This window comes from Exserohilum turcica (assembly GCF_000359705.1).
Source record: "Exserohilum turcica Et28A unplaced genomic scaffold SETTUscaffold_2, whole genome shotgun sequence".
NCBI lineage: Eukaryota > Fungi > Ascomycota > Dothideomycetes > Pleosporales > Pleosporaceae > Exserohilum > Exserohilum turcicum.
The window spans coordinates 3066236-3091991 of record NW_007360025.1 but is presented as its reverse complement, the minus strand read 5'-3'; the positions used below and the strand labels follow the sequence as shown (position 1 = coordinate 3091991).

The 25756-nt window shown below is 52.7% G+C and overlaps 9 protein-coding genes across 9 annotated transcripts; 4 read left to right on the top strand and 5 right to left on the bottom strand.

The window, feature by feature from the left end:
• Positions 1-2578: 2578 nt before the first annotated feature.
• SETTUDRAFT_19897 (uncharacterized protein) lies at positions 2579-3280 on the top strand (the record flags this gene model as incomplete). Its single annotated transcript, XM_008026773.1, has 1 exon — positions 2579-3280. The coding sequence occupies one exon, from the start codon at positions 2579-2581 to the stop codon at positions 3278-3280; it is 702 nt and encodes a 233-aa protein (XP_008024964.1).
• Positions 3281-6158: 2878 nt separating this feature from the next.
• On the bottom strand, positions 6159-6707 carry SETTUDRAFT_19896 (uncharacterized protein; the record flags this gene model as incomplete). Its single annotated transcript, XM_008026772.1, has 2 exons — positions 6159-6487; positions 6542-6707. The coding sequence occupies 2 exons, from the start codon at positions 6705-6707 to the stop codon at positions 6159-6161; spliced, it is 495 nt and encodes a 164-aa protein (XP_008024963.1).
• A 308-nt stretch (positions 6708-7015) lies between these two features.
• On the top strand, positions 7016-8506 carry SETTUDRAFT_163333 (uncharacterized protein). Its single transcript, XM_008027606.1, has 3 exons — positions 7016-7332; positions 7394-7539; positions 7600-8506. The coding sequence occupies exons 1-3, from the start codon at positions 7152-7154 to the stop codon at positions 8065-8067; spliced, it is 795 nt and encodes a 264-aa protein (XP_008025797.1). The 5' UTR covers positions 7016-7151; the 3' UTR covers positions 8068-8506.
• A 46-nt stretch (positions 8507-8552) lies between these two features.
• On the bottom strand, positions 8553-10412 carry SETTUDRAFT_171544 (uncharacterized protein). The gene is made up of 2 exons (XM_008027605.1): positions 9980-10412; positions 8553-9830 (listed from the first exon to the last, which is right to left on the bottom strand). The coding sequence occupies exons 1-2, from the start codon at positions 10258-10260 to the stop codon at positions 8903-8905; spliced, it is 1209 nt and encodes a 402-aa protein (XP_008025796.1). The 5' UTR covers positions 10261-10412; the 3' UTR covers positions 8553-8902.
• An 876-nt stretch (positions 10413-11288) lies between these two features.
• On the top strand, positions 11289-14070 carry SETTUDRAFT_136143 (uncharacterized protein). Its single transcript, XM_008027604.1, has 5 exons — positions 11289-11689; positions 11749-12741; positions 12789-13180; positions 13231-13645; positions 13713-14070. Exons 1-5 carry the CDS (start codon positions 11598-11600, stop codon positions 14011-14013), a joined length of 2193 nt encoding a protein of 730 aa, XP_008025795.1. The 5' UTR covers positions 11289-11597; the 3' UTR covers positions 14014-14070.
• A 256-nt stretch (positions 14071-14326) lies between these two features.
• On the bottom strand, positions 14327-15523 carry SETTUDRAFT_163329 (uncharacterized protein; the record flags this gene model as incomplete). The annotated part of the gene is made up of 6 exons (XM_008027603.1): positions 14327-14947; positions 15007-15040; positions 15090-15161; positions 15215-15302; positions 15359-15407; positions 15458-15523. The coding sequence occupies 6 exons, from the start codon at positions 15521-15523 to the stop codon at positions 14405-14407; spliced, it is 852 nt and encodes a 283-aa protein (XP_008025794.1). The 3' UTR covers positions 14327-14404.
• Positions 15524-15898: 375 nt separating this feature from the next.
• Positions 15899-18451, bottom strand: SETTUDRAFT_31638 (uncharacterized protein; the record flags this gene model as incomplete). The annotated part of the gene is made up of 1 exon (XM_008026890.1): positions 15899-18451. One exon carries the CDS (start codon positions 18449-18451, stop codon positions 15899-15901), a length of 2553 nt encoding a protein of 850 aa, XP_008025081.1.
• A 1036-nt stretch (positions 18452-19487) lies between these two features.
• SETTUDRAFT_163328 (uncharacterized protein) lies at positions 19488-20195 on the bottom strand. Its single transcript, XM_008027602.1, has one exon. The coding sequence runs from the start codon at positions 19697-19699 to the stop codon at positions 19529-19531; it is 171 nt and encodes a 56-aa protein (XP_008025793.1). The 5' UTR covers positions 19700-20195; the 3' UTR covers positions 19488-19528.
• SETTUDRAFT_87341 (uncharacterized protein) lies at positions 20196-21747 on the top strand (the record flags this gene model as incomplete). The annotated part of the gene is made up of 2 exons (XM_008027586.1): positions 20196-20231; positions 20482-21747. Coding segments are annotated over 2 exons (1302 nt in total), but the record flags the coding sequence as incomplete, so codon positions are not given.
• Positions 21748-25756: the final 4009 nt, after the last annotated feature.

Below are 25756 nucleotides of genomic sequence, written 5' to 3'. Positions count from 1 at the left end.
GTTGGGTTTGGGCTGGATATGTTTGTTTGGAGGCGCACACCAAAGAAACTTAGCTTCTCCTTTAGAGGCCCGCAAGAGTGTGTGTGCAAGGATCACGCATGTTCTTGTCACGGCATCTTAACCGCTCTAGCGTTGTCCCTGGGGGCTCGGCAGAGAAACTCTGATGCCGAACCCATGGGGGGTTTTTTTTTGCTTTCCATGTAGCCGTGGAACAGATGGCCGATGGCGCTTTCTCTCTGCTGCCATGGTAGAAGATGCCAGGGGCTAGGCGACCATGGGTATGCGGCGGCGCTCATGAGACTAGCAGGTCTTGAGAACTAGCCAGCCCCCCCTACGAAAAGGGTCGTTCATATTGGGCTCACCCGCAAAATGAAGTCGGGGATCAAAGCGTATTCTTAGAACTCTACTTGCCGCCGTCTACTGCGATACCCGAACCGCGCCCTGGGGGGGGGGAGTGGAAATGGCATTTTCGAAACAGCGAGTCGCCATGGACGTGTGCTATGGGATTGTCATGTGTCATTGACATTTTTTTTCGTTTTACTAGTTAGATGCGCCCGATGCGGAGCCTTGCTGTTTGGTGGTTTGCATTGGAACGTCGAACGGCGATGGGCCCAATGCGGAAATACTAGTGCAAGGGGCAAATCACGTGCAGTGTGGCGCCGGGATCGCCGTGGGCACAGCAAAACACATGTGCATGCAAGCTGGAGATGGAGGTCAAGTAGCAAGAAGTGGAGGCTTACTGGATGCTTCGGCAGCATGTTCGGAATGCATGCCAGGATAGGTGTACATAGTTACGCGTCTTTGTCGGTGTGCAGGTGTAGTAGAGGCGTGGCTGTGCAAGTTGCGAGCCAATTGGGGTTGGGTGCCTAGTATGGCATCTGAAAGGACATGTGTGCTGCTTGATGACGGCATGGCCGAGCTGGAGGGCAATTCGTTGCGAGGCGGGTTCTAGATCTCTGCATAGTTTTATACAGGCGTGTTTGCGATCTCGATGGGGGGGAGGGGAGTGAATGCTACGCTCGGATTGGAATATGGCTGCAGAGCTTTCAAGCGTTGCAGGGCCAGCACTACAGAAGTCCGGTAGGTGGCTTCAAAAGCAAACAACAACAAGCACATGATGCAGAGGAGAGAGAGAGAGAGAGTCCGCGGGATGCTCAGGGCAAATGAAAGCGTGCCATGGGCACAAGAGCCGTCGGCACACAGGCTGTTTGGAACAGGCTGGTCCCTGGTTTCCAGCTAGCCTTCAGATTCGATCGCCGACTCTTGATACCGGCTAGCTATCGAACAGGCTGTCTCCAGGCTTGTTTAGGTACATTTGCTCGGGCAAGAGGGGGGGGACTCGACATGGCGAGCCAGTGGACGAATCATGGCGAGGGGACATAGAAGAAAGGGCCTAAGAGCCGGACAGCCGCACACAGCAGCTTGCGGATGGGCAGAAAGCTAATGCTAGTGGGACTGGGACTGGGACTGGGACTGGAAGCGCGGAAGAAGCCATGAGACCAGGGCGGCATAGAGAGCTGTCAGTCAGTCAGTCCGTCAGTCAGGCAGTGTGGCTGTCGAGAGGACAGGACCCCGCAAAAAAGCCGAGACGGCGGGTGTTTCGACGGGGCTATGGATGGCCGGCTTTGGCTCGCTGCTGGATACGTCGAGATGCGTGCGGGCTGGTGGTCGGTTGGCGTTCGTGCAGAAGCTGAAAGCCACGCATCGCGGGAGGCCCATGACACACGGCGACGGGCGTGTACAGGCCGTGTAGAGTATACACGGCGACACGGCGCACCTGGGCGGCGCGAATGCTCCATGGACAATGGGTTCCGGGCCAGGTCGCCCGTTATGCCTGCGGGCAGGGGGAGTGGGAGTGGGCTGCCCGTCGGGTCGGATTCCCAGCGGCGGGCGCCACAGGCCGCGCCACAGGCCGCGCCACTCGCAGCGCCACGGGCAGCGCCACCACGGCACACGCGAGCTGAAGATGCGGCCGCCAAGCTGCGAGCGCGGTGGTTGACGTGCTCGTGCTAACCCAACCTAACCCCAATCTCTAGCACCATCTGTCATGTACGCCTGCCGCCGCCGCCCACCAGGCAGCTGATAATGACGACGTCGAGGGCCCGCTGCTCCATTCGCCGACGCCCGAGAGCCTACGCTGCCACACGCCCGCCGCCTGCCATGTTGAAATGTCCATGTTTCACCCTCACCCGCCGCCCGCTCATGTCGCCGGCAGGCCAAATAAGTAATTCGCAATGCCTCACGATGCCCCATGCAGGAACCTGCCCGCTCAGCCCCGCCTCTCGTATTTATACCAAGCACCCCGGTGCAAATCCTACAGGAACAAGACGACGCCCGTTGGCTTCTGATACTCCTTCTATTATTGTCCGGGGCCTCGAGTTGCCCTAGTGCTGATGCTAACCGCTCCCGGCGGCTGCCCTGAGGTATGTAATGCCAACGCCTGCCCGCTTTCTGTACGGTAAACCGACAGACTAATTAGTGCCATACTGACGGACCTGCAGCTCTCCAGCACCTCGTACACGCCTAGGTGCATTGTGCCAAGGCCCATATATTCTTCGCCGTCGTCATTACTCTGCCCATGCCTCCGCTCGCGAGACCTGCCGCTGTGGCCAGCGTGGACGGCTGGCGCATGTTATTTGAACCGCGGGACCTCTTCAGCACCGTCTCGCTGCTGTGCTTGTTCGCAACAGTCCTCCGCTCAATTGCTCTGCACATTGGGAACAGAAAGAGAAGTGTGTCACGTGCCCATACAGACCTGGAGCACTCAACCATGGACCAAGACGAGTTGATGCTGAAGCAACGAAAAGACTCGTCTCAGGGTGGGCAAGTACATCTTCGACCGGCCAAGGAAGCGAGCCCGGTTGGCGAATCAAAAAAGCAGCCTAGTCAGGAGACTCAAGAGGATAGCGAGGTTCATCCCTCGTCGCTGGAGCAAAAGCCAAACGACTACCTCGAATCCCTCAAACAAGAAACTCGTCAACCGTCTCTTTCTCCCATTTACCCATGGGTCGCGCCTCCGCAAAGACTTCCGGGACCATATGATGCACCCTACTATCCTCTTCCATTGCCGACCATTGCGCTGCAAAAGACACATGAAACCGAGGGTCAAACGACTCCCAAGACGACTGAAGACGAAAAACCCGAAGAGCTGGAGACTATCGTATTTTCTCGACGAGTGCCCACAAGTAATAGCACCGAGGCGGGCGCCGTCCGCGAAGAAGTTGTCACTGTCTCCAACAAAGGGTGGCGACGTACCCAGTGGACAGTCAACACTGGATGAAATAGACGACACCGTCCTCAATCGCATCGCTACCGCACAACGCAAAAAGCAGAAGATAGAGAAAAAAGAAGCGCCTCAGACGCACACTGCCACAATATCCGCAGAACCCTCAAAGAAACAACACATACACACCTTGTCTTTGCATAATCCCCTCCCCCTCCTCCTCCTCTTTTCTCTCTCTGTACACCAAGAATACAAGCTACGTCACAAATCCCAGCTCACCACCGCCCGCCATCACCAGCATCCCTCACACAGAAGGGAATGCACGCATGCACGACACCACACCACCACACACCACACACCACACCACACCATCATGTGCGCACGCCTCCAAACGCCCAAAAGCGGGTTTTCCCACCCCTCTCCCACACACCTTTCTCTCCATACAGACTCATGTACAACGGCGCATGGGGGAGCTGGCGGGCTGGGCTGCTGGGCTTGCATTGGTGCTTCGGTGGCTTGCGCGCTTAGTAGCTGAGCGCAGCGCGCCCACCCCATCCTTCCTTCTCCCGGCATGGGCCAAGCAGCGGAAAAAGTGGAGCGCGCGCGACAGAAATACGCGAGTCCACATGCAGGCTGGAGTTTAGCCTGTGCGACTTCTTTTTTTTTTACTACCCACTACCCCGTTTTCGTCCAAGGACTACGGCGAGGGGACGGGAAGGAACGGAGGGAGAGGAGGGAGAGGAGGGGAGAGCAGGGGCGAGGTTGGTGCGGGTACATGGAGGTGTAGAGGGCGTTGTGCTTGGGTGCTTTGGTGGGTGGGTGGGATGGGAGGGATTAGACGGGTTAGATGCATGTATGTATCTATCTATCTATGTATACGTTGCGTGTTTTATACATTCTAGTGCGTATTGTGTGCGTGTGTATCGTATTGTATCGTATCCTAGGTGCATGCTTCCCAGACACAATAGCAGTAACAACCAAAAAAGAGTCCCTAAACTACGGCGTTTTTTTTAAAGCATTGGCGCTCTTTACCGCTTCTTCTCCCTCCCTCTCTCTCTTCTCTCTTCCCTCCTTTCTACCCTGGCCCTTTCCTTTTTCCAATCTTTTCCTTCTTCTTCCCCATCACACCATGTATATAATGCATGACTCGATGTCTTGCGGCTGTAGAATAGGGTTTTCCCCTCCCCCTCCCCTCCCCCGGACTCGCTTCGGGACTGCGTGATATGCCGGTGGGGTGAGTGTGTATTTTCTTTTGTTTCTCTTTGTTTTGTTTTTTCGGGTGAGGCTGGTTGGCTGGTTGGGTCTGGACTGGACTGGACTGGACTGGACTGGGGACTGGGTTTTGGGGTGTTTGGGGTTGGTATCGTTGGTATGGAAGGTGGGGTGGAGGGCTTTATCCATGCAACCACCTCATTGCCATATCCCATACACACAATAAGCGCGCGCACAGCACACACACACATATACTGCAGCCAGACCAGACCAGCCCAGCCCAGCTCAAATCGAGAACATAGCTGAAACGCGCGTCTACGTGTAGCCATTCAGCCCGCCTGTTTCCTTTCTTTCTTCTTCCATCTTCCACCCTGCTTCTTTTTTAATTACATGTATATCATCTCCGGTCCATTACTCTTTCTTTCTTTCTTTCTTCTTCTTCTTCTTCTTCTTCTCCTCCTTCTCCTTCTTCTCCTTCTTCTTTCACATTTGCTTTCCCAGTTCGATCAACCCAAGCACAAGCACATATAGTATGGGATTTACACATTCCCCACCGGTGTTTCGAAAACACGAATAAGAAAAAAACAAAGAGAAATAGAGAAACGATAGGTGTGAAACGACATGCAGTGCAAGGATATGGCCTGGGATATGATGTGATAGAGAAGAAGGAAATACCATCTCCCTCACCCCCGTGATTTACACAGCGAGCATCTCCGTACATGTATTCGGGAAGAGAAAAAGAAAACGCCACGGTATCTCATCGAACCAATGGTTTTTGATCGCCAATCTTGGAATGCAAGTGGAAGTGGAGTGGAAGTGGAGTGGTGTGGGTTTGCTTACATTCTTTTATTTTGTATGTGTATTTCTGGTTTGCAGTGTTCATGCACGTATATATATATATATATGTGTGTGTAGACCACACAAAGAAAGCAGTACGTAAAAAAAAACTGTCCATGCAAAAGCCTCGCTATGCATGTATCTACGCACTTACACACCAATTCCTTCTAGTCAGCCCCAGCCCTGCAGTATATATACGAGCGCATATCGAAGTAGCTATATATTTCGGAGTAGCAACACTGACGCGAGAGAGAGAGAGAGAGAGAGAGAGAGAGCCAGGTTCGGTATCTAGTCATGCTGACTCCTGTATGTTTTCCGACTACTACTACTACTACTACTACAACAACATCCACTCCCGTACACCCACTCACACATATCCATCCATCCATCCATCCCGAACGATCGATGCAGGATCAAGGGTATGCACATGAGCATGAGGTGTACGCTAATGGTAAGGCGAGTATCATTGTACTCTTGCTTTTTCCTTGAACTTGGTTGGGGCCGGGATACCATGGTAGGCATGGGTTATGGAAAAGCGCTTGAAGACCGGTATGGAGGGTTCTTGAGATCAGTTCGTTTGTCGGAAAACGGTATGGCGAGGTTGTGTGCATTGTAGGCGACTAAGATGGCTGGTTCGTGGCGGGCTGGAAGCAAATAAGTTTGACATGTATGTGGCTACATGGAGTTGAAGGCAACACCGCTCGACGTCAAGTGACGTGTTGAATCAACAAGAGCTTGTATGTGAATATATTCTTCTTGATTCCCGCTCGCTTCTTGAAAATTGAATAATAATAGGTATCTTTGTGTCCGGATAATGCAAAACGCCCATGGGGGATATCTATTGCCACCACTTCTACTCGCCGGCCCCGCTAGTCGCAGTCGCACCTCACGGGCTTGACTTCCACTCGTACCGCTCGCTGACGGTATACCACCTAATCAAGCTGCGTGCGCCGACCTCGTCGCCGGTGCGGAACAGCTGCGCGACATCGATGTTGAGCGGGCTGTCTGGCTCGGCGCTCGTAAGCAGCTGGTGTATGCTGGTCATGGTGGTGGAGATGGTGTAAGCGGGGGTCCACGATGTCTTGAGCAGGTCCAGGCAGATCTCGCCCGTCTTGAAGTCGACGTTGGGGTGGCAGATGGGCGTTATGAAGCGCACTGTGGGCGGCGCAAGCGGGTATGACGCTGGGATGGAGATGGAGAGGAGCCAGCAGCCGTCTATGGTTTTTTATGTCAGCATCAATCATGGGTGTTTTGGGCGGGCGTGCATACCTTCGTATGCTGTTCCTGGCACGCCCTTCATGACAGCCCGCCACTGCATGACGTCCTCATCTGTCGGGCCCAAGTCGTACAGCACCTCGTTCTTGTTGGACTGGTACGTCTGCAGCTCCGTCATCAGGCGCTTGATGGGCGAGGCGTTGCGCGAAGAGCCGGCCATGGTGGGTCGCGGGCAGTCTGTCTCTCCAGCTGCACGCGTCGGGCGGGCGATGTGGAAAAGAAGGCGTGGGAGGCGAGGCGCTGGGCGTGATAGCGGTGAGGATGGCGAGCGGAGGCTGGCTGCCAGCAAGGCGTGTCGTCGCCCGGTGGCATGGGTAGCTGGCTGGGCTGGCCGCGGTGATGCTGCACCGAGGTCCAGGGCACGTGTCGTCGCGCGCACAGAGCGTCCTCCCCACCAAAACTTTTGGACAGCATCGTGATATCCGCACCGCCTGGCCTTGGAGTTGCACGCATACACCGACATACACGCGAGCCTTGTCACCGTTTTCCATGCATGCTTCGGCGTGAGGTTCCAGCCAATCGCCCTGCTTCTCTCTTCAGCTCTGCTCCCTCTCCCCTGTGACATCACCACGCAACACGCGCATACCGTATCGCACACGGAGCCATGGTCGCCCCAACGGTCGCCCTTACGCATCTGAACCGCGCAGACGGCTCCGCGACATATACCCACAACGGCTACTCCATCATTGGCGCCGTCAACGGCCCAATCGAGGTACAGCGACGCGATGAGCTGCCGGAAGAAGCCGCCATTGAAGTGAATGTGCGGCCAGCCATGGGCGTTGGAAGTGCGTATCTTCAGAAAAAAGTAGAAGAGTAGAAGGAGATCTGGCGCTGACACAGCTCAAGGCCCAAGAGAGCGACACCTCGAAACACTCGTGCACAACACGCTCCGCAGCATCATCCTCACACAAGCGATACCGCGCACACTGGTGCAAATCACACTGCAAGTGCGAAGTCTACCAGAAGAAGACAGCACAGCAGGCGCCAACGCGGTGCGTTTCTTCCCACCTTCCATCTTCCCACACAGTTCAAACCCGCTAATCCAGTCGCAGTCTCTCACGCTCCTCCCCCACCTCCTCCACACTGCGCTGCTCGCACTCCTCTCCGCCTCGATACCCCTCCGCACAACCCTCACCTCCGTCCTCATCGCCCAGCCCGCCTCGCCATCCAGCAAGGCCTCTGCGCCGCTCCTCTCGCCAACCGCCAACCAGCTCTTGCGCGCGAAACCCATACGCAGCATCCACGTCTTTGCCTTTTCCGGCGACCGCAAAATGCTGCTGAGTGAGAGTGAGGGGACTTTTAGCTACGAGGAGTGGAATGAGGCTTGCGAAATGGCTGAGAATACGTGCTGTGGTGAGGACGACGACGACGACGACGACCAGGGTGGGATCAAGTTGGATATCGAGGGCGAGGCTATGGACGTCGATGCGCAGGCTGAGGCGGAGAGCTTGGACAAGTGGTTGAGGAGTGTGGTCAAGAGGAAGGTCGAGCATGAGCAGCGGTGGAGGAGCGCAACGTGAAGAAATGCAATGACTAGAGCAGGAAACTAGTGGTGCGGGCAAGTTGGGATGTCCGCGTCATGCTGATTGTCGGGCGAATCGACGCGCATGTCGCATGAAGTTGGAAATCATACGAAAGACGCGGTGTCTGGATACCCAAAGCAGAGTCAGCTGTTCATGATGCCTTAACTCTAGTTGGCATGCGGTTGAGCGAAAAAAAAAGATTCTGGGGCTGTCATATTGTATACACGATATCCGGCACTGCTCTCGTCTTATCCAAGGCGTGAGCATGTTGCTGTACGACAACAGCTCCAGATCCAACGGGCAGATCAAGGCTGAGGCTTAGCCGATGCCTGTGAAAGCAATACACGCATCAATCAATCAACGACTCCAAATAAATAAATAAAAGCAACTCAAATGCAAAGTCAAAGGCGATAGATTGCGCTGCCTACAATACAACACGAACTGTATATCTGCCTACCTACATGCACTAGGAATGTATGCCTGCGAACGCCCAAGCGCAAAATAATGCTATATCCAAATACTAGACAAGGAAAACAAAGAGGGTATATGCGCTATATTCGTCATGAATGAAGTGGTGTTCGGTATGATTGTGGTAATCGAGGGTCGTGATGTCGGGGTTTTTTTTTATTTCGTTCCTTTTAAAGTTCGTGAGTCGTGTGTGTTGGGATCTCGTGTCGTCGCAGGATGGTGAAAGTTTTTTTCCTTCCTTCTTTCCTTCTTTCTTCCTTCCTTCCTTGCAGGGCTATGCAGATTGCGAAAACGGGAAAGAGGCAAGGAATTCTCATCTGAAACATGGATTGAGAAGAATTCACCGCAAATGGCGGTGCGGCGGTCAAACGTCTTCGAACCCCCCGTCGAACCGTTTCTGGTCCCGGCGTGCTTGGTCATCCAGCAGGCGTATCAAAGACGCTTGCGGATCCCAATCAGGTACTTCCCAGATCTTGATTTCCTTTTCGAACTTGCCCGGCTGGTCAATGAGCCGCACATCCTGGCTGCAGGCTTTGGCTTCTCTCAGCCAGTCTCTCCAGGCTACCGTGTCGGGACACGCCGAACTTCTTTTCACCCAATCCGTCTCTTTACTGACGCAAATGGCCCTCCAGAGCGCCTGTGTGAATGTTTCGTTCCTGGAAGGGTATCCTTTTATTCTCTCGTTCGAGTCCGAGAGACTCTCGGGTACAACCTCGTAGCAAGATGTGTCCCAGTGCATCTTGCTAGGCAGCGCAGCCACTATCCAGTATGCGGCGCCAAGAAGCATGTAGGCGCCAGCCCATGCAATTTGTAGTTGAATCTGGGCATTGGCAAGGCATATGACGCCGCCCATGAGCATAATGGTGCCGATCAAACTGATCAGTCTGTACACCGGAGCGTGTTCTATCAGGTAGTTGATGCTCTCTGGTGCAAAGTAGAGCTCTCGAGCTACGTCTTCCTCACACCGCACTATCAGGAAACTTCCTTTTGGATATCGGATGACAACATCCCCCCGGGGGACTTTGCCATGCTTGTGTTTACGTTCAGGAAGTCGCAGCTCCCATTTGTTGCTGATACCAATCAGACTGGAGAGAAACGACAGGAGCAAGGTCGCAACGAGAGACATGCCGTCTCTTTGCCATATTGACAAGGCGAAGAGAAGTATGGTCAGCGTGAAGCCAATAAGCGCTACGAAGGTGAGCGGGCCAAACGTCTTTGCTTTGAGAGGTTGTTCGCCGACACGCTTGATCTCGACGACCCGGACGGAGAAAGGCTCAAGGTGGTTAGCATCGCTGTTTGTTCTTTGTAAGCATTTGTACAGTATAGCTCATTGAAAAATGGCATGTGTGGCGTCCAGGACGTTGCTGAGTGTGGTAGACAGGCGGGGGAGTGCCCGGTTCAAATTGATGCTAGCCATGTTTCCCAGCAATGATGTACTCACCAGACGATGTTGCCAATATGGTTGATATTGTCTCGGTGGTTGCCTGAGACGATGCCCGTCACATGGCCAGCGAACGGCTCGAGTTTGACTGGCCTGGTCGGCCTCATCATAGCCTGAGGCGCTGGGAGCAGCCGGGGCAAGAAGATCCATTTTGAAAGCGTCGAGATTTGGGCGTTTGCTAGTACGGAACCTTCACCTAAAATGGCCAGGAAACCAACAATGTCGAGCTGTAACTGGCCATAGGAGAGGTTGCCATTTTCGTCTGCTGGAAGCCAATGCATCTCGCCAAGAGGTCGGGGTTCTAGTGTTGTGAAGAGCACGCAGGTGGAACAAGGTCGACAGGCGGCATGTGTCCAATTTGAAGTGCTCTGTGGATGTGGAGAAGCTGCTAGAGAGCGATATAAAACAGTCGCACAGCGGACGCGGAGTATGCATGCATGATGGTGACGACGCGCGGGTGTAGATCGGGAGCGAAGGTGTTTGTTCAAGCTGGGGGCCAAAAGCGCCTGTGTCGCCCACGAGTGCTACCAGTGGCGGGTGTCATACCACTTGGGTTAGGAATATACGCGCTGCACCAACGAAGCGAGTTTCCATCCATGTCGACAGCCGCCGGCCGACTGGGCCTGTGCAACCGCGGGGCCTCAGGCTTAAGAGTAGTGAGGGGCATGGCTGGCAACCAGTGGCTGGGCTTCGAGACCATGGCAGCCGGTGCCGCAAGGCTGCATACGGCGTTTCTGCATAGCCTCACCCGCCCAGCTACCAGGCCGACTCGGGGCGTCTTTCGAGGAGTGAACCGCGTGCCGCGAGAACGCCTTGGGCCCGTGAATTGCTGCGCCCCGTCGAGCTTGTTGACATCGCCTGTCCTCGTCAGTTCGGCGCAGCCCTAGAACAGACGCACGCGCCAGGCTGATCCCGCGTGGAACGACTCGATAGCGACACCAGCGTCCAGGGCCCGATTGCTGCAAGAAGACATTAAAGGTGGTGTCGCGAGTGCCGGTGTTGTGAGGAGAGGGAAGAGTTTTTGGCAGAAAGTGTGCGCTGATGTAGGTGGATGCTCCTTCCTTCTGTGCCTTAGACGCTCCTTCCCTCAGACAACCTCGTCATCTCCTTTCACCCACGCCCAGACAATCAGGCAAAGCTCGCTTGGAAGCCCATCAAAATGACACTCTAATCAAATTCACATCTTGTGCTGCTCACTGGTTGCCACTCGATGCGTTGTCCATCTTTGAGTCCATCACCCCTAGGCAACAGCCGCCTGCCGTCCTCCATTACTTCATCAACCGTAGGAAAGAGGCGCAGCACACCTGCACTACACCGGAATTTGTATCCTGAAACTCTTTACTGATCTGACCGCCCACGTGAATTAGGCCGAAATACGGGTCGGCCATACTGGGCACTACACAATCGACTACACCTGTTACAGACTTTGCCCTAGCAAAACACTGCAACCAGCGACTGATGCTTCTACACAGCCCAAACCGGTCAAAGTATTAGTATTACAGCAAATATTTTTGAATACCGGTGCACCGCATCCAGCCAGCATTGGAGTGTTTCACCTGCACCTTCACTCGCATCCCTGTGAGCAGCTGATAGACACCTTGCCAAGAACATTATCGGCATGCCAATTGACGGCGACCCCAAACCCTTGAGTGAGTCTCCAGAAGCCCGGCCAGGCTGGTTATCCAAGTGCGGCATCGTGGTCCCCACACTGTGAGCCCCGGACCAAACACTCGCATTCTCTGCGCATTTATATTAATGGTTACATGTAGTTTTGTACGTGGCAGGCACACCTCTCCCGGAGACCCAAACAGGCCGGTCATGACCGTCGCTGACTCCCCAAAGAAGAGAAAAAGGCCAACCAGCCCTCATCCAAAACGCAAAATGCCTCTGCGTTCTGAAGAGACAAGACCCGCTGATCACTCGTTTGACAACATGACGCAACAGCAAAAGGAAGCGGAGGCCTTGGCAAGGTTTGGTCAAAAACTCCAAGATGCTAAAGCCTGCGAGGAGTACGATGGAGAGAGAGCAAATCTTCTCAAAGCCGAAGACGAAAATGCATGGGATCGCGGAGCAAAGCCGAAGAGTACTTCGACATCTGAGCAAGATAGGCTGGAAAGAAGAGCGGCAATCATCATACACGCGATACGCGAGTACGAGCGTATTGTTACCTTTGGCAACATCGCCTCAGAAGCGCTACCACTTCCCGAGGATCAAGACATGGGTGGCCAATATCTTACTAACAAGGAGCGCATAGATACTCAGAGCAAGCTATTTGAAATTTCCAAGATTGTACCCAAGGGTGCCCTCTTGCATCTGCACTTCAATGCCGAACTGTATCCTGAACTACTTCTTGTACGCGCGCGGAAAATGGAAAACATGTACATTCGCAGCATTCAGCGCATCCAAGATGAACATCAGTTGGGTATGACTGAACTGATCTTCAATGTCTTGGATCCAGCCACCGTTAACCCTGACGTTGATATTTTCTCGGTGGACTATCCCCTCATCACAACCCCGCAGGATCTCAAAAAGGAAGGATTCCAACAGCAAATCTGGATGCCGTGGGCGAAGTTTCAGGATGCATTTGAGAAGAAGTTCCCAGGACAGTACAAGCACGAAGAGCCTGAAACATTTCGAGAGGGACGGCCACATCACTGTGGAGACTCGGCACACCATGTTCTCAGGCCTGCTGAGAACTGGCTGAGGTCCAAGATGGTGCTTAGTCGAGAGGAAGCCTACCATCCTGACCAAACCGTTAATGGGTATGTTCGTTCCCTCTCAACAAGATAGTCTACTGATACAATTCTAGAGTCTGGGCTCGATTTAACCAAGCTACGAGGGCGTTTAAGGGACTGCTTAACTACGAAAGTGTTTACAAATCATACATAAGCGATGCTATTGACCAGATGATTCAGGAAAAGGTCATGTACGCTGAACTGCGCCCCATGCTATTAGACAAAAGCATTCCTGGTAACAGCGGCAAACCAGAAGATTCCGTTGACCTCGCTGCTCAGATGAAGCTCATCATTGCTGGCGTAGAAGCGAAGAAGGCTGAGTTGTTGCAAAAAGGTGAGATTCACAAGTTCCCGTTTGGACTCAAGATCATCTACTGCACGCCACGATCCATACCACCACACATGATGGAGAACGAGATGAGAGATTGCATCAAGCTCAAGATTCAGTTTCCAGATCTCATCTGCGGTAAGCAAAGTCCAACTTCGCATCATACGTTCAGCCTCTAAGCGTCTTAGGTTTTGATCTGGTAGGTGCCGAAGACCGGCCCAACCATATTGGCTTCTACAGGACGCAACTCGTCGCATTTAGAGAGACATGTAAGGCGCTGAATCTAGATATCCCCTTCATGTTCCATGCTGGAGAGACGTTGCTGGACACGGGTGGCTCCAACGATCCCACAAAGTCGAATCTTTATGACGCTGTGGCCCTAAACTCGAAGCGCATTGGTCACGGCTTCGCCCTGATGAAGCACCCTCTTTTGGTAGAAAAATTCCGGAAAACCGACACCAACTCTGGCATCTGTATCGAGCTGTGCCTAATCTCAAACGAGCTCCTGCATCTTTGCAGAAACGTCAAGGAGCATCCGTATCCGGAACTGTTGGCTGCTGGTATACCCTGCACCGTCAACTCGGACAACCCTTCGCTCTTCAGGTATGCTCTCATCTCCTCATAAACTCCATTCCCCCCATCCTTCTGCCCCACCATTAACAACCTACAGCAATTCCATGTCGCATGAGTTCTACCAAATCATGGTCGGCGCGCCAACCATGTCTCTGTACAGCTGGAAGCAGCTCGCCCGCTGGAGCATCGATTACAGCTGCCTGAGCCCCCAACAGCAAGTCCAGGCCCACGAGTACCTCGACAGCGCGCGGGCCGACTTCTGCAAGACGGTCGTAGACAGGTACGAGTACCTCATGGACGGCGACAAAATCGATCCGTTCAAGGCTGAGGACGCATATCCGCCGCGCAAAAGGAGACACCCTGATGTTCTCAAGGCGCTTGCGTCAAAGCTAGAGTGAGGCCAAGTGGGTTGAAAATGGTGGGCTTGGAATGGAGTGGAAAGGGAGGGTGCAGTCAGATAGACGTGGGTTCAGGGAGAAGTATAGAGCAAGGAGCGTTTACAGGGTGTACATGGTATACTGGTCGTAAAGTAGATGTTTCAACACTATAACTCGGTAATGTTATCTCTCTGCTTGTACCTATGTTTTCCTAGTCATGGTGCAGGAAGATGTGTAGTGGTGACATGTGTGCAGCTGCTTCACGGCGATGCCCTTGCGTGCATTCAACATCACCTCGTTTAGTCATGCGAACAGTTCAAAACGACCATCTCCACACTATTTCATATTTACATATTCCCTGGAGTCTTGGAAGTAGTGCTCATAGCTACATGACCATTCATCTCAGCCCCATTCAAGCCTTATCCTTCATCGCGCGCAGCGCGCCCATAACATCGATCGGCGCCGTCTTCCCCGTAACCTTCTGTAACTCGGGATCATGCACACGCATGAACACATTATGCTGCTTCTCATCTCCAATCGTGAATTTACCCTGCGTCTGCTTGTTTTCCTGGGAATACTTGTCGAGCCTAGCAATGGCATCGTTGTTCAGTACGCTCTTGGCAAACTTGACGTTGCCCTTTGTGTACTCGTGGCCCGGGAACACCTTTGTGTCGTCGGGAAGTGCGGCGAGCGTTTCGTTCAGCGCGGCGTGCATCTGCTCGGGCGTGCCTTCGAAGAAGCGGCCGCAGCCGCCGATGAAGAGCGTGTCGCCGGTGAAGACGGCGCGGTCGCCGCCGTCTTCGAGGAAGAAACAGATGCTGTCTTGTGTGTGGCAGGGCGTGTGCAGTGCTGTTACCTTGATGGATCCAATGGTGAAGGTTTCCTTGTGGCTCGGGGTCGTGGTAACGTTTTCGCAGTCTTTTCCGCCGATAATAGGGAGGTTGAAGGCTTTGAGCTGGATCAGGGATTAGAGAAAATGATGAAGATGTGATGTTGATATAGAGAGCGTCTCACGATTTCAGAGTTTCCGCCGGCATGGTCGTGGTGACTTTTGGAATATGTTAGGGTGCTTCAATGCGATGGTGTGGCCAGCTTACTGGTGTGTATTGATGATCTTGGTCAGTTTGAGGCCTCCTGCAGTGGTTTGCTCTTTCAGGACGGGTAGGACCCTACAGAGTTGTTACTAAAATACTGCATTTATACAGCCCCTCTTTGAGCGTACTCTGGCGGGTTCGCCGGATCAATAATGACAGCTTCCTTGGTCTTGTCATCGGACACTAGATAGGCATAGTTGTTGCCTGTACCCTCCCCTGATGGACGAGTGAGCGGGCTAATTGGAGTAATCTTCCCATCAAGGTGCTCGTACACATGGGAATTGATTGGATATGCATGGCTCGTGCAGGTATGTGTGAAGGCTGCTTAGCGTTAGCCCTCTGACATCATCAGAGCCGCTGAGACCGCTTACTCGGACAATGGGTCTGAAAAGCGATGGCAGAGAGTAGCGCTTGATGGACGCGGCGAGAAAGCTCATAAGGAGGATACCAAAGATGAATTGCCGTGCTGCAATTGATGGCCTGAGGACGCCCAACACTGGATGCAATGACGTGCTAGTTCCCTATCGATAACACAGTCACGTGTACCGAGGCCCGCTTCCCGGGTCGTGAACCGTGACTAGCCTTGTTCTCGCGCAGTATCGCTTCTTCATCAATTTTTCCTGTCACCGCAACGTGCATGTACATGTCCTGATATCTCCAATTCGCATCACTTTGGTACATGGCAATTTCGTAGCAAACAGGAAATTTTTATTTACACTAATTATTCGAAAGAAACAACCCTCAGAAACCCAGCTGTACGCCACAACCATGCTCATGTATTCGTGAAAATCATACCACATTATACCATTCCATCACAACAATGACTTCAACCTCTTCTCCAGCGCCGGCTGCGCTGTGAGTCCCTCGCTTCGCAGATGGCGCTCCTGTGGGTCATACAAAGGATCGCGCGTTACTGTGGCCTGGATCTTCTTGCCAAAGTACTCAATCTCCACCGACTTTCCTTCGCCGACATTACTTGGAAGCCATGCGTACGCCACGGGCTTTCGTACGGTGTAGCCAAAAGCCGCACTGGTAACATAGCCAGCTCTTTGGCCTTCAACAAACACAGGCTCCTTGCCCATCACCATGGACCGACCATCGTCGACGGTGAGACACCTCAGCCGGCGGGGCGGCGCCTTCTTCGAAAGCTGTTCCAAGGCAAACTTGCCAACGTATTCAGCCTTCTTGTCCATTTGGATGGCGTATGTGACTCCGGCTTCCCAGGGGTTATGCTCCGAATTCATGTCGGATCCCAATGCTCGGATGCCCTTCTCGATTCTCAGGCCGTTGAATGCTGCACGACCGGCGGCAATGAGGCCATGAGGCTTACCTGCCTGCCATAGTATGTCCCAAAGGCGCAAACCCAGGTCAGGCGTGGTTTGGATCTCCCAGCCGTACTCGCCTACGAAAGACTTTCGGAACATGGTGACTGGAATACCTGCTATGCTTGTCTTCTTGACGCCCATGTAGGGTAGTCCGTTGCTGCTGAAGTCGTCGGGGCTGACTGTTTGGATAACATCCCGAGCCCTGGGGCCCCAAAGACCAAGGCAGCAGGTGCTGCCTGTAATGTCTCGTACTTGTACCCACTGGCCTGGAGTATGCTTCTCTTGGTGGCGAGCCTCGCGTGAGAGGTAGGCAAGATCGGTCGCAGTATTCGCGCCCACCTGAAACAGGTCTCCTTCGATTCTCGACACGAAGACGTCACTCAAGACGCCGCCGTGAGCGTTGACAAGTAGGGTATGGACGATACCACCGGGTTTTCCAGAGACGTCGCTAGTGGTAAGTCTTTGAAGCAAATGGACTGCGCCAGGGCCAGACACCTCGAAACGGTGGAAGGTGGTCATGTCATATAGCGCCACCGCGTTACGAGTTTTCCAGGCTTCAGCTGCAGCAATCGGCGAGTAAAACTTGGACGACCAGGCATCGCGGTCGACCGGCTTCCACTCCTCTGGCAAAGTTTGCACCAGGCTGGCATTGGCTTCGTACCAGTGTGGACGCTCCCAGCCTCCAACCTCGAGGAAGAATGCGCCTTGCTCCTTTTGTCGAGCATAGAAAGGACTGAGACGAAGGTTACGAGGGCTCTCTTTTGGTGCAAGAGGGTGGATGATGTCGTAAATCTCTACAAAGTTCTGCTGCGAGGTTTCGCTGACGTACTCTGGGCTCAGCTGAACTTCTTCAAACCGTGTCAGCTCACACTCGGAGACGTCCACGGTCGAACGGCCCTCTGTGAGTGTCTCTGCGACAGCTCGAGCAACACCAGCCGAGTGTGTGACCCAAACAGCTTCTGCAACCCAGAAGTTGTCCAAGTGAGGAGCTTGTCCGACGACCGATCCACCGTCTGGCGTGAAGGAGAAGATTCCGTTGAAGCCGTCTGCAATCTCAGTCTGGCGTAAGACGGGAAGCAATTCTTTCGTTGCTTTCCAAGCCGGCTCAAAGTCTTCGGGTGTGAACTCAAGTCGAGAGGGCATACTCTTCTCATCCACATGCTTGGGTGTAACACCCAACGAAGATGCTTTGATGGGCATCGGGCGATGGCCGTAGTAGCCAATACCATACTGATCTCCATGCTCTCTGTAGTATAGGTCCTGGTCTTGGTGTCGGAGGATCGGATATTCGGCGTTCATGGCGTTGATCTTCTTGTTGACCTCGCGGTTCTCGAGACCGGGAACAGTCGTTGTCTTTGCATACTGGTGACCGAGAGGAAGCAGCGGCACCTTCAAACCAACCATTGCGCCAATCTCTACACCCCAAAAGCCCGCACATGAAACAACTATGTCGGCTGGGACTGAACCGTTGTTCGTCGTTACGCCGGTCACGCGTCCGTTTGCTTGCTCGATGCCCGTTACGAGGGTGTGCTCGAGATATTTTACGCCGGCGTTGCGTGTATTCTCGATCAGAATCTGGGTCGCGCGAGCTGCCAATGCGAGGCCGTCAGTCGGGATGTACAGGCCGCCCAGGACAATGTCCTTGTTGAGAAGCGGATATTTCTGGAGACACTCTTCGGGGCTGATCAGGTGCGCCTCGATTCCCCAGGACTGCGCATAGCCATGCTTGCGCTTGATTTCCTGCAGACGCTCAGGTGTGGTCGCAACCTCCATGCCACCCAATTGGTTGAAGCAGTTCTGCCCATCCTTTTCGAGGGCTTGTAGTTTTTCGACCGTGTACTTTGCGAGCAGGGTCATTGTTTTCGACGGGTTCGTCTGGAAGACCAGGCCAGGCGCATGCGATGTGGAGCCACCAGGCATGCTCAAAGGGCCTTGTTCGACAACGGTGATGTCCTTCCATCCTCGCGAGACCAGCTCGTCGGCAAGGTTGGTGCCGACAATGCCGGCGCCGATAATGACAACGCGCTGGGAAGTCGCCATTGTCGAGAAATTGAGGAAAAGAGATATTGGGGTATTGGCTGCTGAGAGCTGTCGGAGGCTCTGCTTCTCTTAAAGGCGTTCACGCCCGCGATAACGGACCACGTCGCCGCGCTCTTCCATAGGAGAAGCCGAAACTAAGCGTGGCCCAGCTCTTCAATTGGCAAAACATCTCGCGTGCTATGTCCAACGGCAGCGGGTTGTCCCAAAAGGGCCGCCCGCCCCGCATGCGATCCTGACGGCATTAGTGGGGAAGATGCCAGTCGTGGTTGTAGGGTCCTGATGTCCAAATCGGGCCTAGCGCAGCATGTGCCAGATAGGAAGAGGCAAGCCGTGGCGACACTACATAGCTCCCAACAACCCCGCGTCGCGCGTGCGCATCACCCTCCGACCTTCCTACACCCGTTCCTCCTCAGCATCTCCCTCTCAGGCCATGTCAGGTCAGTATGCATAGTACGTGGAGCTTAGTATGCTCTTCTCCCAGCGAGACTACTCGCCCTTCTGTCCTGCCGAGCAGTGACAACGAACTACTTCTGCTGTAATCCAACGCTGCAGAACAAAGCAATCACTTGCTATAAGGACTGAGAGTGATTGTACGCCTTCAAGCCTTGCGCCAATGCATTACGACCGTCCACTGCGACAAGCCCAGACATTCCACCATCGCGACAAGAGCCTAGCGACAAGACTTCGCCCAAATCGGCACCTCTTCCCACGGTGCTATGCGAATGCAGCAACCTGCCTTCGTCAGCACTTCAAATCTATTGTGTGCACGACGGATCAGCATGCATCGTCCTTGGGGCCGAAGGGCTTTGCCGTAGCCTGCGACGCACTTTATCCGCCCCAGAGCGAGGCTGAGCTCCCTCTCGATGGCCATGAATTCAAACGAGCGCCTTAAGTACATCCTGGGACACACCAATGCTGCAGCATGACCGGGAATTTCATCTCGCAAATCTTCTCGGCGCCCAAAGGGTGGAGATTACCAGATGTGACACCTCACTGTCCTGTCTGCACCTGCCAGGCAGGCTCACGACTGGCGTTGCCGAAAACGCCCAAAGCCTCCCGAATCTTCCACAGCGAGAGTCATGAGGGGTAGTGCCACACTGGCACGTAGTCTTCTGCGTTCGCTCTCGAGACAAGGACATGGTGCTTCCCTGGGACTATTGACGCCTCACTCTTCGCACCCGTTGAGCCGCTTGCGTGCTCCCTTTCGCACTCACCGACAAGGCGCGTTAGACTGCGCAAAGCGGCCATGATTGACTCTGCCTGCGTTGGTTTGCTTGGAGCTCCAAGCCACTGGCTGCAGTCCTGCTATCGGTATCTGCTGCGATAGGCATCGACCCGGCAGCCCCTTCACAATATCCGGGCTATCTCACTGACTGCACAGCGGATTTACAATATCAGAAAATCGGCTGATAAGAGCCCGATAACCTTTCAAAAGTGAGACCGGAATAGCTCCGCCACCGCTTGGTGTTGGCAGAGCGGTCGAGGCTTGGGCTGGCGTCCTATGTCCGCTTTGGGAAATCAGATCCATTCAAGCCCGTGCCAACAAGAGGGGCAAGACGAGAACGGTCTCTGCGTTGTGTCACCATGACCTTGTCATGCATGGGCAATGCAAACCACCCTGGGGTAATGTACCGTTGTCCACTCAAGAGGGGCATCAGGCTTCTAGCCCACTGGCTAGAATGGAGCCTTGATCACGATGGCTGATCGCGCGGTTGCGGAGAGCATTAAAAAAAAATAGTCAAGCAGCGTGGCGCTTGACGGTCACCTGCAGGCAGATTACGTCCACCCACCCCACTGGCTATCGCCTCTCGGGAGCGAATGGAAGCTATAACCCCATGGAGACTTAGTGGATAGTTTGAGTTGATAAGTTGAAGGAGATAATGTGTATGGGTAGAGAGTATAATAATACTCCAGACTTCCATCCATCAAGCTTCATCATCTCCAGCAGACTCGACCATCTCTACTATTACCATCTTCGGCTTCGTTCGATAGCGCTGTTAGATATCCAAACAGCACTCCCTATCTATCAGTCTTCCAACATGGTCGGGTCACTCTTGAGTTACTTTGGCTTTGGTGGCTCAGCCGCCAAAACCCCTGCCGAGAATGAGCCTGTTCGTGCCCTTCCCGCAAACTGGTACACTTCGGAAGAGATGTACCAGCTTGAGAAACGCGCCATCTTCACTCGCAGATGGCTCATCCTTACCCACAAGTCGAGACTTGCAAACCTTGGCGACTTCCTTCGCTACAACATAGCCAACTACGACATTGTCGTTTCCAAGGACCGTTCAGGCGAGATCAACGCATTCCACAATGTGTGCAGGCACCGCGCCTATCCTGTTGTTGAGAAGGATGGGGGAAACGCAAAGATCTTCTCTTGCAAGTACCACGGCTGGTCATACGGCCTGAACGGCAACCTGGCAAAGGCCCCTGGTTACCAGGAACTCCAGAACTTTGATAAGGCTAAGAACGGCCTGTTTCCCATTCACACACGCATCGACCGCAATGGCTTCGTCTGGATCAACATGGACGCAAAGAAGGTGCCAGAGGTATCGTGGGAAGAGCAATTCGACCATGTCGACGAGCAGACGCGCTTTGATCAGTTCAACTTTGACGACTACGTGTTTGACCACACATGGAACCTTGAGGGCCCCTTCAACTGGAAGATTCTTGCAGATAACTTTAACGAATGCTACCACTGCAAGAGCACACACCCCGACCTCACCACTGGACTCGTTGACCTCGAAAGCTACGACGTCTACTGCAATGCCGACCACATTCAGCACGACCCCAAGACTCCTCAATACCGCAAGGATCTCGGCCAGGAGATCTGCTCCACATACTGCTTCCCCAACGCCTCCTTCACCGTCACACAGCACTTCCTCTTCATGCAAAAGTTCATGCCCAAGTCACCAACCGAGTCCGTCATGTACTACGAGGTCTGGCGCAACAAGCACTCCAGCGAGGAGGACTTTTTGCTCATCAGCGACACGTACAAGCGTGTCATGGGCGAGGACAAGGTCCTGTGCGAGCGCGCACAAAAGAACATTGAGGCCGGCGTTTTCATCAACGGCGAGCTGCACCCACGCATGGAGAAGGGCCCTCTCTTCTTCCAGAAGCGTTGCCGCGAGATTGTCATGGAGCACGGCATGCGGGAGAAGAAGGCCGGCCACAAGATCTGGCCTGCAAAGCAGCAGCTCGACTCGGAAGCGGGGTCCGCCATCACAAAGGAGATGGAGGACTTTTGCGAGGGTCTCGCCTGCGGCAACGACAACGAAAAGAGCGATCTTGCTTGGTAAACGCATCCAACTCATGATGACGACTGATTGATGCATGACATTGGTGTTTTAGGCGTGGGTCTGATTAGTACTGGAGGCTTAGAACTCGTACTGTGTGTTTGGGACATGTTCCGGCGTGAACGTCAACTCTTGTAATGACCACTTGGCGATGATTTCACTTTTTCTCTTCTCTTCACCATAGCGCATTTGATTTCATGCTTGATCTAGATTACAATGGAGTTTTTTTTTGACTTTATCCACTTTTTGATGTTTCTCCACCACCATTGACTCTCGCACGCAAATATGCCTTGTAACTACTTAGTCACGACAATATACAGCGAAGTGGGGCTGGACGTTGGAACATCCCCCACCCTTCTCCGTCGCTATCTCAACCTCCTCCTGTATGACGTGTCAATCTACCAAGACCCCCCCCCCTTTGCCTTCACATGAACAACACTAGCAGCTAGCACCCAGTACGATCAGCAAGCAGCACCAGATCTGGATCGCCGTTAACGGATGCAAACCTTCTGTGTACGTATTACCTGCAGCCACTGCACCATGCAATCGAAATTTTTTCCAAAAAAAAATAAAAAAAATAAAAAAAATAAAAAAAAATTCTAGACTTCCACACATTAGTACCGCTTACTCGCATGTGGTGGCCACGAGAGCCCGCCACGTGATTATGTCATTCGATGCGGCGGCGGCCCTTCACACCGCACAATGTCCGCACATGTTCATTCACGCGCGTCGCAAATAATGTAATCGCCTCTCCTAGCAAAAGGGAAAAAAGAAAGAAGCACGGAAAAAAAATACGACGAATTTCGCATCTCGACTTACCGCCCTTTGCAATACCAAGCCAGCAGAGCCAATAACCAAACACTTTCGCATTCCCCAGCGCCCTCATGTGAAGTCGCACAACGGTCATGTGCCGCCTTCGCCCTCCCTTTCACCGACCATAAAAGAGAAAGTTAAACTATATGATCTTGGCTATATGTCATGCCGACCAAGAAAAACCCCCATCTAGAAGAGGAGATCGCCGCCGCTATTCCCCACCGCCAGCCTGCGCACGAGCGGGGGGGGGAAGGGTGTGCGTCGCAACTGTAATTCGGTGTGAGTATCGATTATCCGATTGGGCAATGCACTTACTTTCCTGATTAGGGCCGAAATCGCCGGGCTGGGGATAATGGGCCTTTATCTGACACGGTTTCTTCTGGCGCTATTGGGGGACGCAGAAGCAATATCTTTTAGTCATGGCACAGCAGCGTACCCGCTATTGAGAGTTTACCAACGTAGTAATGGCGTATTTGCTCGCCTTGACGTGGCTCAAATCCTCAGCACGCGGGTACAGCAGCCGCTGAGTCGCTGGTCGTATGTCTAATCTACGCGTGTCATTGAAGCTGGTCGAGTCCGCGCTTTGCGTACCACGGGCGTGCTGGACCTCGCAGCACGGTGTACTACAATCATATTCAGTGCTTCTCAAAGAAACAAAAGAGATAAGTTCAAGATCTGGGACTTTAAAGGGCTGCAAAAAGGTTTGGAGAGACCGGCTGGGCCGTTTAAACTTTGCCGAGCAGCAACCACCACGGCATCACGCGGCATTGCCTACCAGGAATTCGCAGTGGGCTATAGCCCGGCAACTAAACTCTATGAGCATCACGCCAGCTCAAGGACCCTTGAGGCCGCTGGGCGTGGATAAGCGCTAACTACGCATCCGCTGCAGGGCACATTGATCCTCTTGCGAAATTGGCGGTCTTGCATGCCGCATTCCTCAACATTAAAGGCCGTCTCGCCATGTTGTGCCTCTTCTGGAAAGAAAACTCGAGCTGTGGAATGCTGGGCTTCCGTTTTTAGTAAGCAACCCAAAAATGGGGATAGCGCTGACATGGCCAGCTATGTACGTGTCATTCTGGTCCGTTGGATGCGTGTCATATGTGTTTTGGGAAATGCTATACGTTGGCAGGTGATGCTATGCAGTAAGGTTTAGTGTGCCAGTTTGGGCGTATGTAGCGTATAGGAAGCATCTGGTTTGGTAGTATTGATAATGTAGGAGCTGTTCTCATTCATCTTCAAGTCGGCTACATTGTTTAATAGGCGTTCCAACAAGCCTCTGCTGGGGATCAGTTCTGCGAGTTTGCGCGTTACAGTTGCTTGAACTTATTGCTTTAGCATTCATTCTCCCATATACAATGCATTCGACTTTTGGGACGAGGTCGTAGTGGATGAGATTGAAGTATCGAATGCTACGAGGATTTCTCGTGTGTGGCCTTGACTTGAGGGTCATGTTCCATGCTACGTGGCACGTAACACGGTTAGAGCAGCAGAATCTGTTTCTGTAATAAAAGATGTGCCTCTTTACATAAATGTTTTCATCTCCTCGGTACGCGCCTTGTAGGATCGTTTCTTGGCTAAGGCTGAGTCTTGACATACTAGTGTTCCGGGGTAAACTACGCCGCTAAGCACTCATGGGATGTTCCGGCTAGTGAAAGCTGAGATGGAGAGAAAATCAGTCATTTAGCGCATTGAGTGGAGATTGTTGAAGAGAAAGTGACATTGATGTAGTGAGAGGCTAAACCTAAGGCATCCAAAGTCCGCCTAAATCTGTAAAGAAAGTTGGACAACCTCACATAGGATTTAAATGTGAGCTTAAACATGTCTTCGAGGCGTAATATAACCCTGACATACTGCTTGAAGAACTCCGTTTCTCATATCAGCAACTGGACGTTGATTGAGTTGTGGACTATGACTTATCAGGCATGTCCAACACGAACACCTGAGATTACTGCCAACTACCCTAGCAGGATTATTATCAGCACTTTAAATAGTAGCTCTAATTTCCAATTGGCATGAGCTTACTTCACCCTGCAACGTAGTAATATCGTTATAAAGATGAAGACTTTCGCTCGTATTGGTGCATCCATGCTGGCCACCTTTGCATCAGCGAACCCCACGCCAGCCGCATCTGATCCATCACTCTTTCCAGCGGGTGTCACTTTACCTACTAAACATACTAGATGATTTAGTACCCCACCTCCTCTTCTCGTCGGAGCAGGCATAGAGAGCACGCTCTTTGCTGCCAGTAGCATTTCATCTCATCTCATCTATCGACCACATTAAGCGCAGAAACATTACAGCTTTGCAGGAAGACTAAAGACATACCAAAAGCAGCATTGTTTATCGAACCCTAGAAGCTAACATCTACATCCCTGGAATAACCGCAAGGGCTTCTATCCGTGTATTATTAATCGCGAAACATGTTGCCCTCTCATATTTAATGTACATACTAGAGTCGTAGAAAGAAATCTTAGAAGACAGAGCTATTTGGTAGCTATGGTAAATTTTATAATAGCATGCGGGTCTCACGGAAGTCTGATCATGTGGCGGGTATGTATATGCGTCAAACTCCGCGCCCTGCCGTAGCACCCTGCCACGTAATCACGTGCTCTTACTAGGTGTTATACAGGTACATCTGATCGCTGGTATGGCTCACTAGCGATCCGTCTCGTCGAATAAAAGTACTATTGCTACCGTGCCATTCCGCTCTATCTAGTATCATAATTAGAGTGCCCATTTGCTTGTAAGTCATTTGGACGTACCACAGCGAAAGTCACACCGCATTAGAGTGCGTGTAATGAGAGTAGTGTGACCATATTACAGCTAAACTACAATGACAAAAACATTGGTGCGAAGTGTAATATCTGCGGCTGTTGCTTTTGCTTTTAGACGTATGCTGAGTACTGGTCGAAGCCTTTCACCTAACCGCTGTTTTTCCAGTGGTCTTCTCCACAGCACCAACATGCATATCATGCAGCCCACCCAATATAATATCAATGAAAACCTAATCGCTAATGCGTCATAATATAGTTGGGTGTTCCCGAAAGTTAAAGGCAAAGATGTGGTCTTTTTCGGACGGAGTCCGAAAAATATTGTAGCACTCTACAACGCAAGCAATCCAAACCCAGCACCCAGGAGCATGTTGCTGTATTGATCGTAATATATCGCTCCAAAAGCTCCGTTGAGTCTCTGCAGTCTC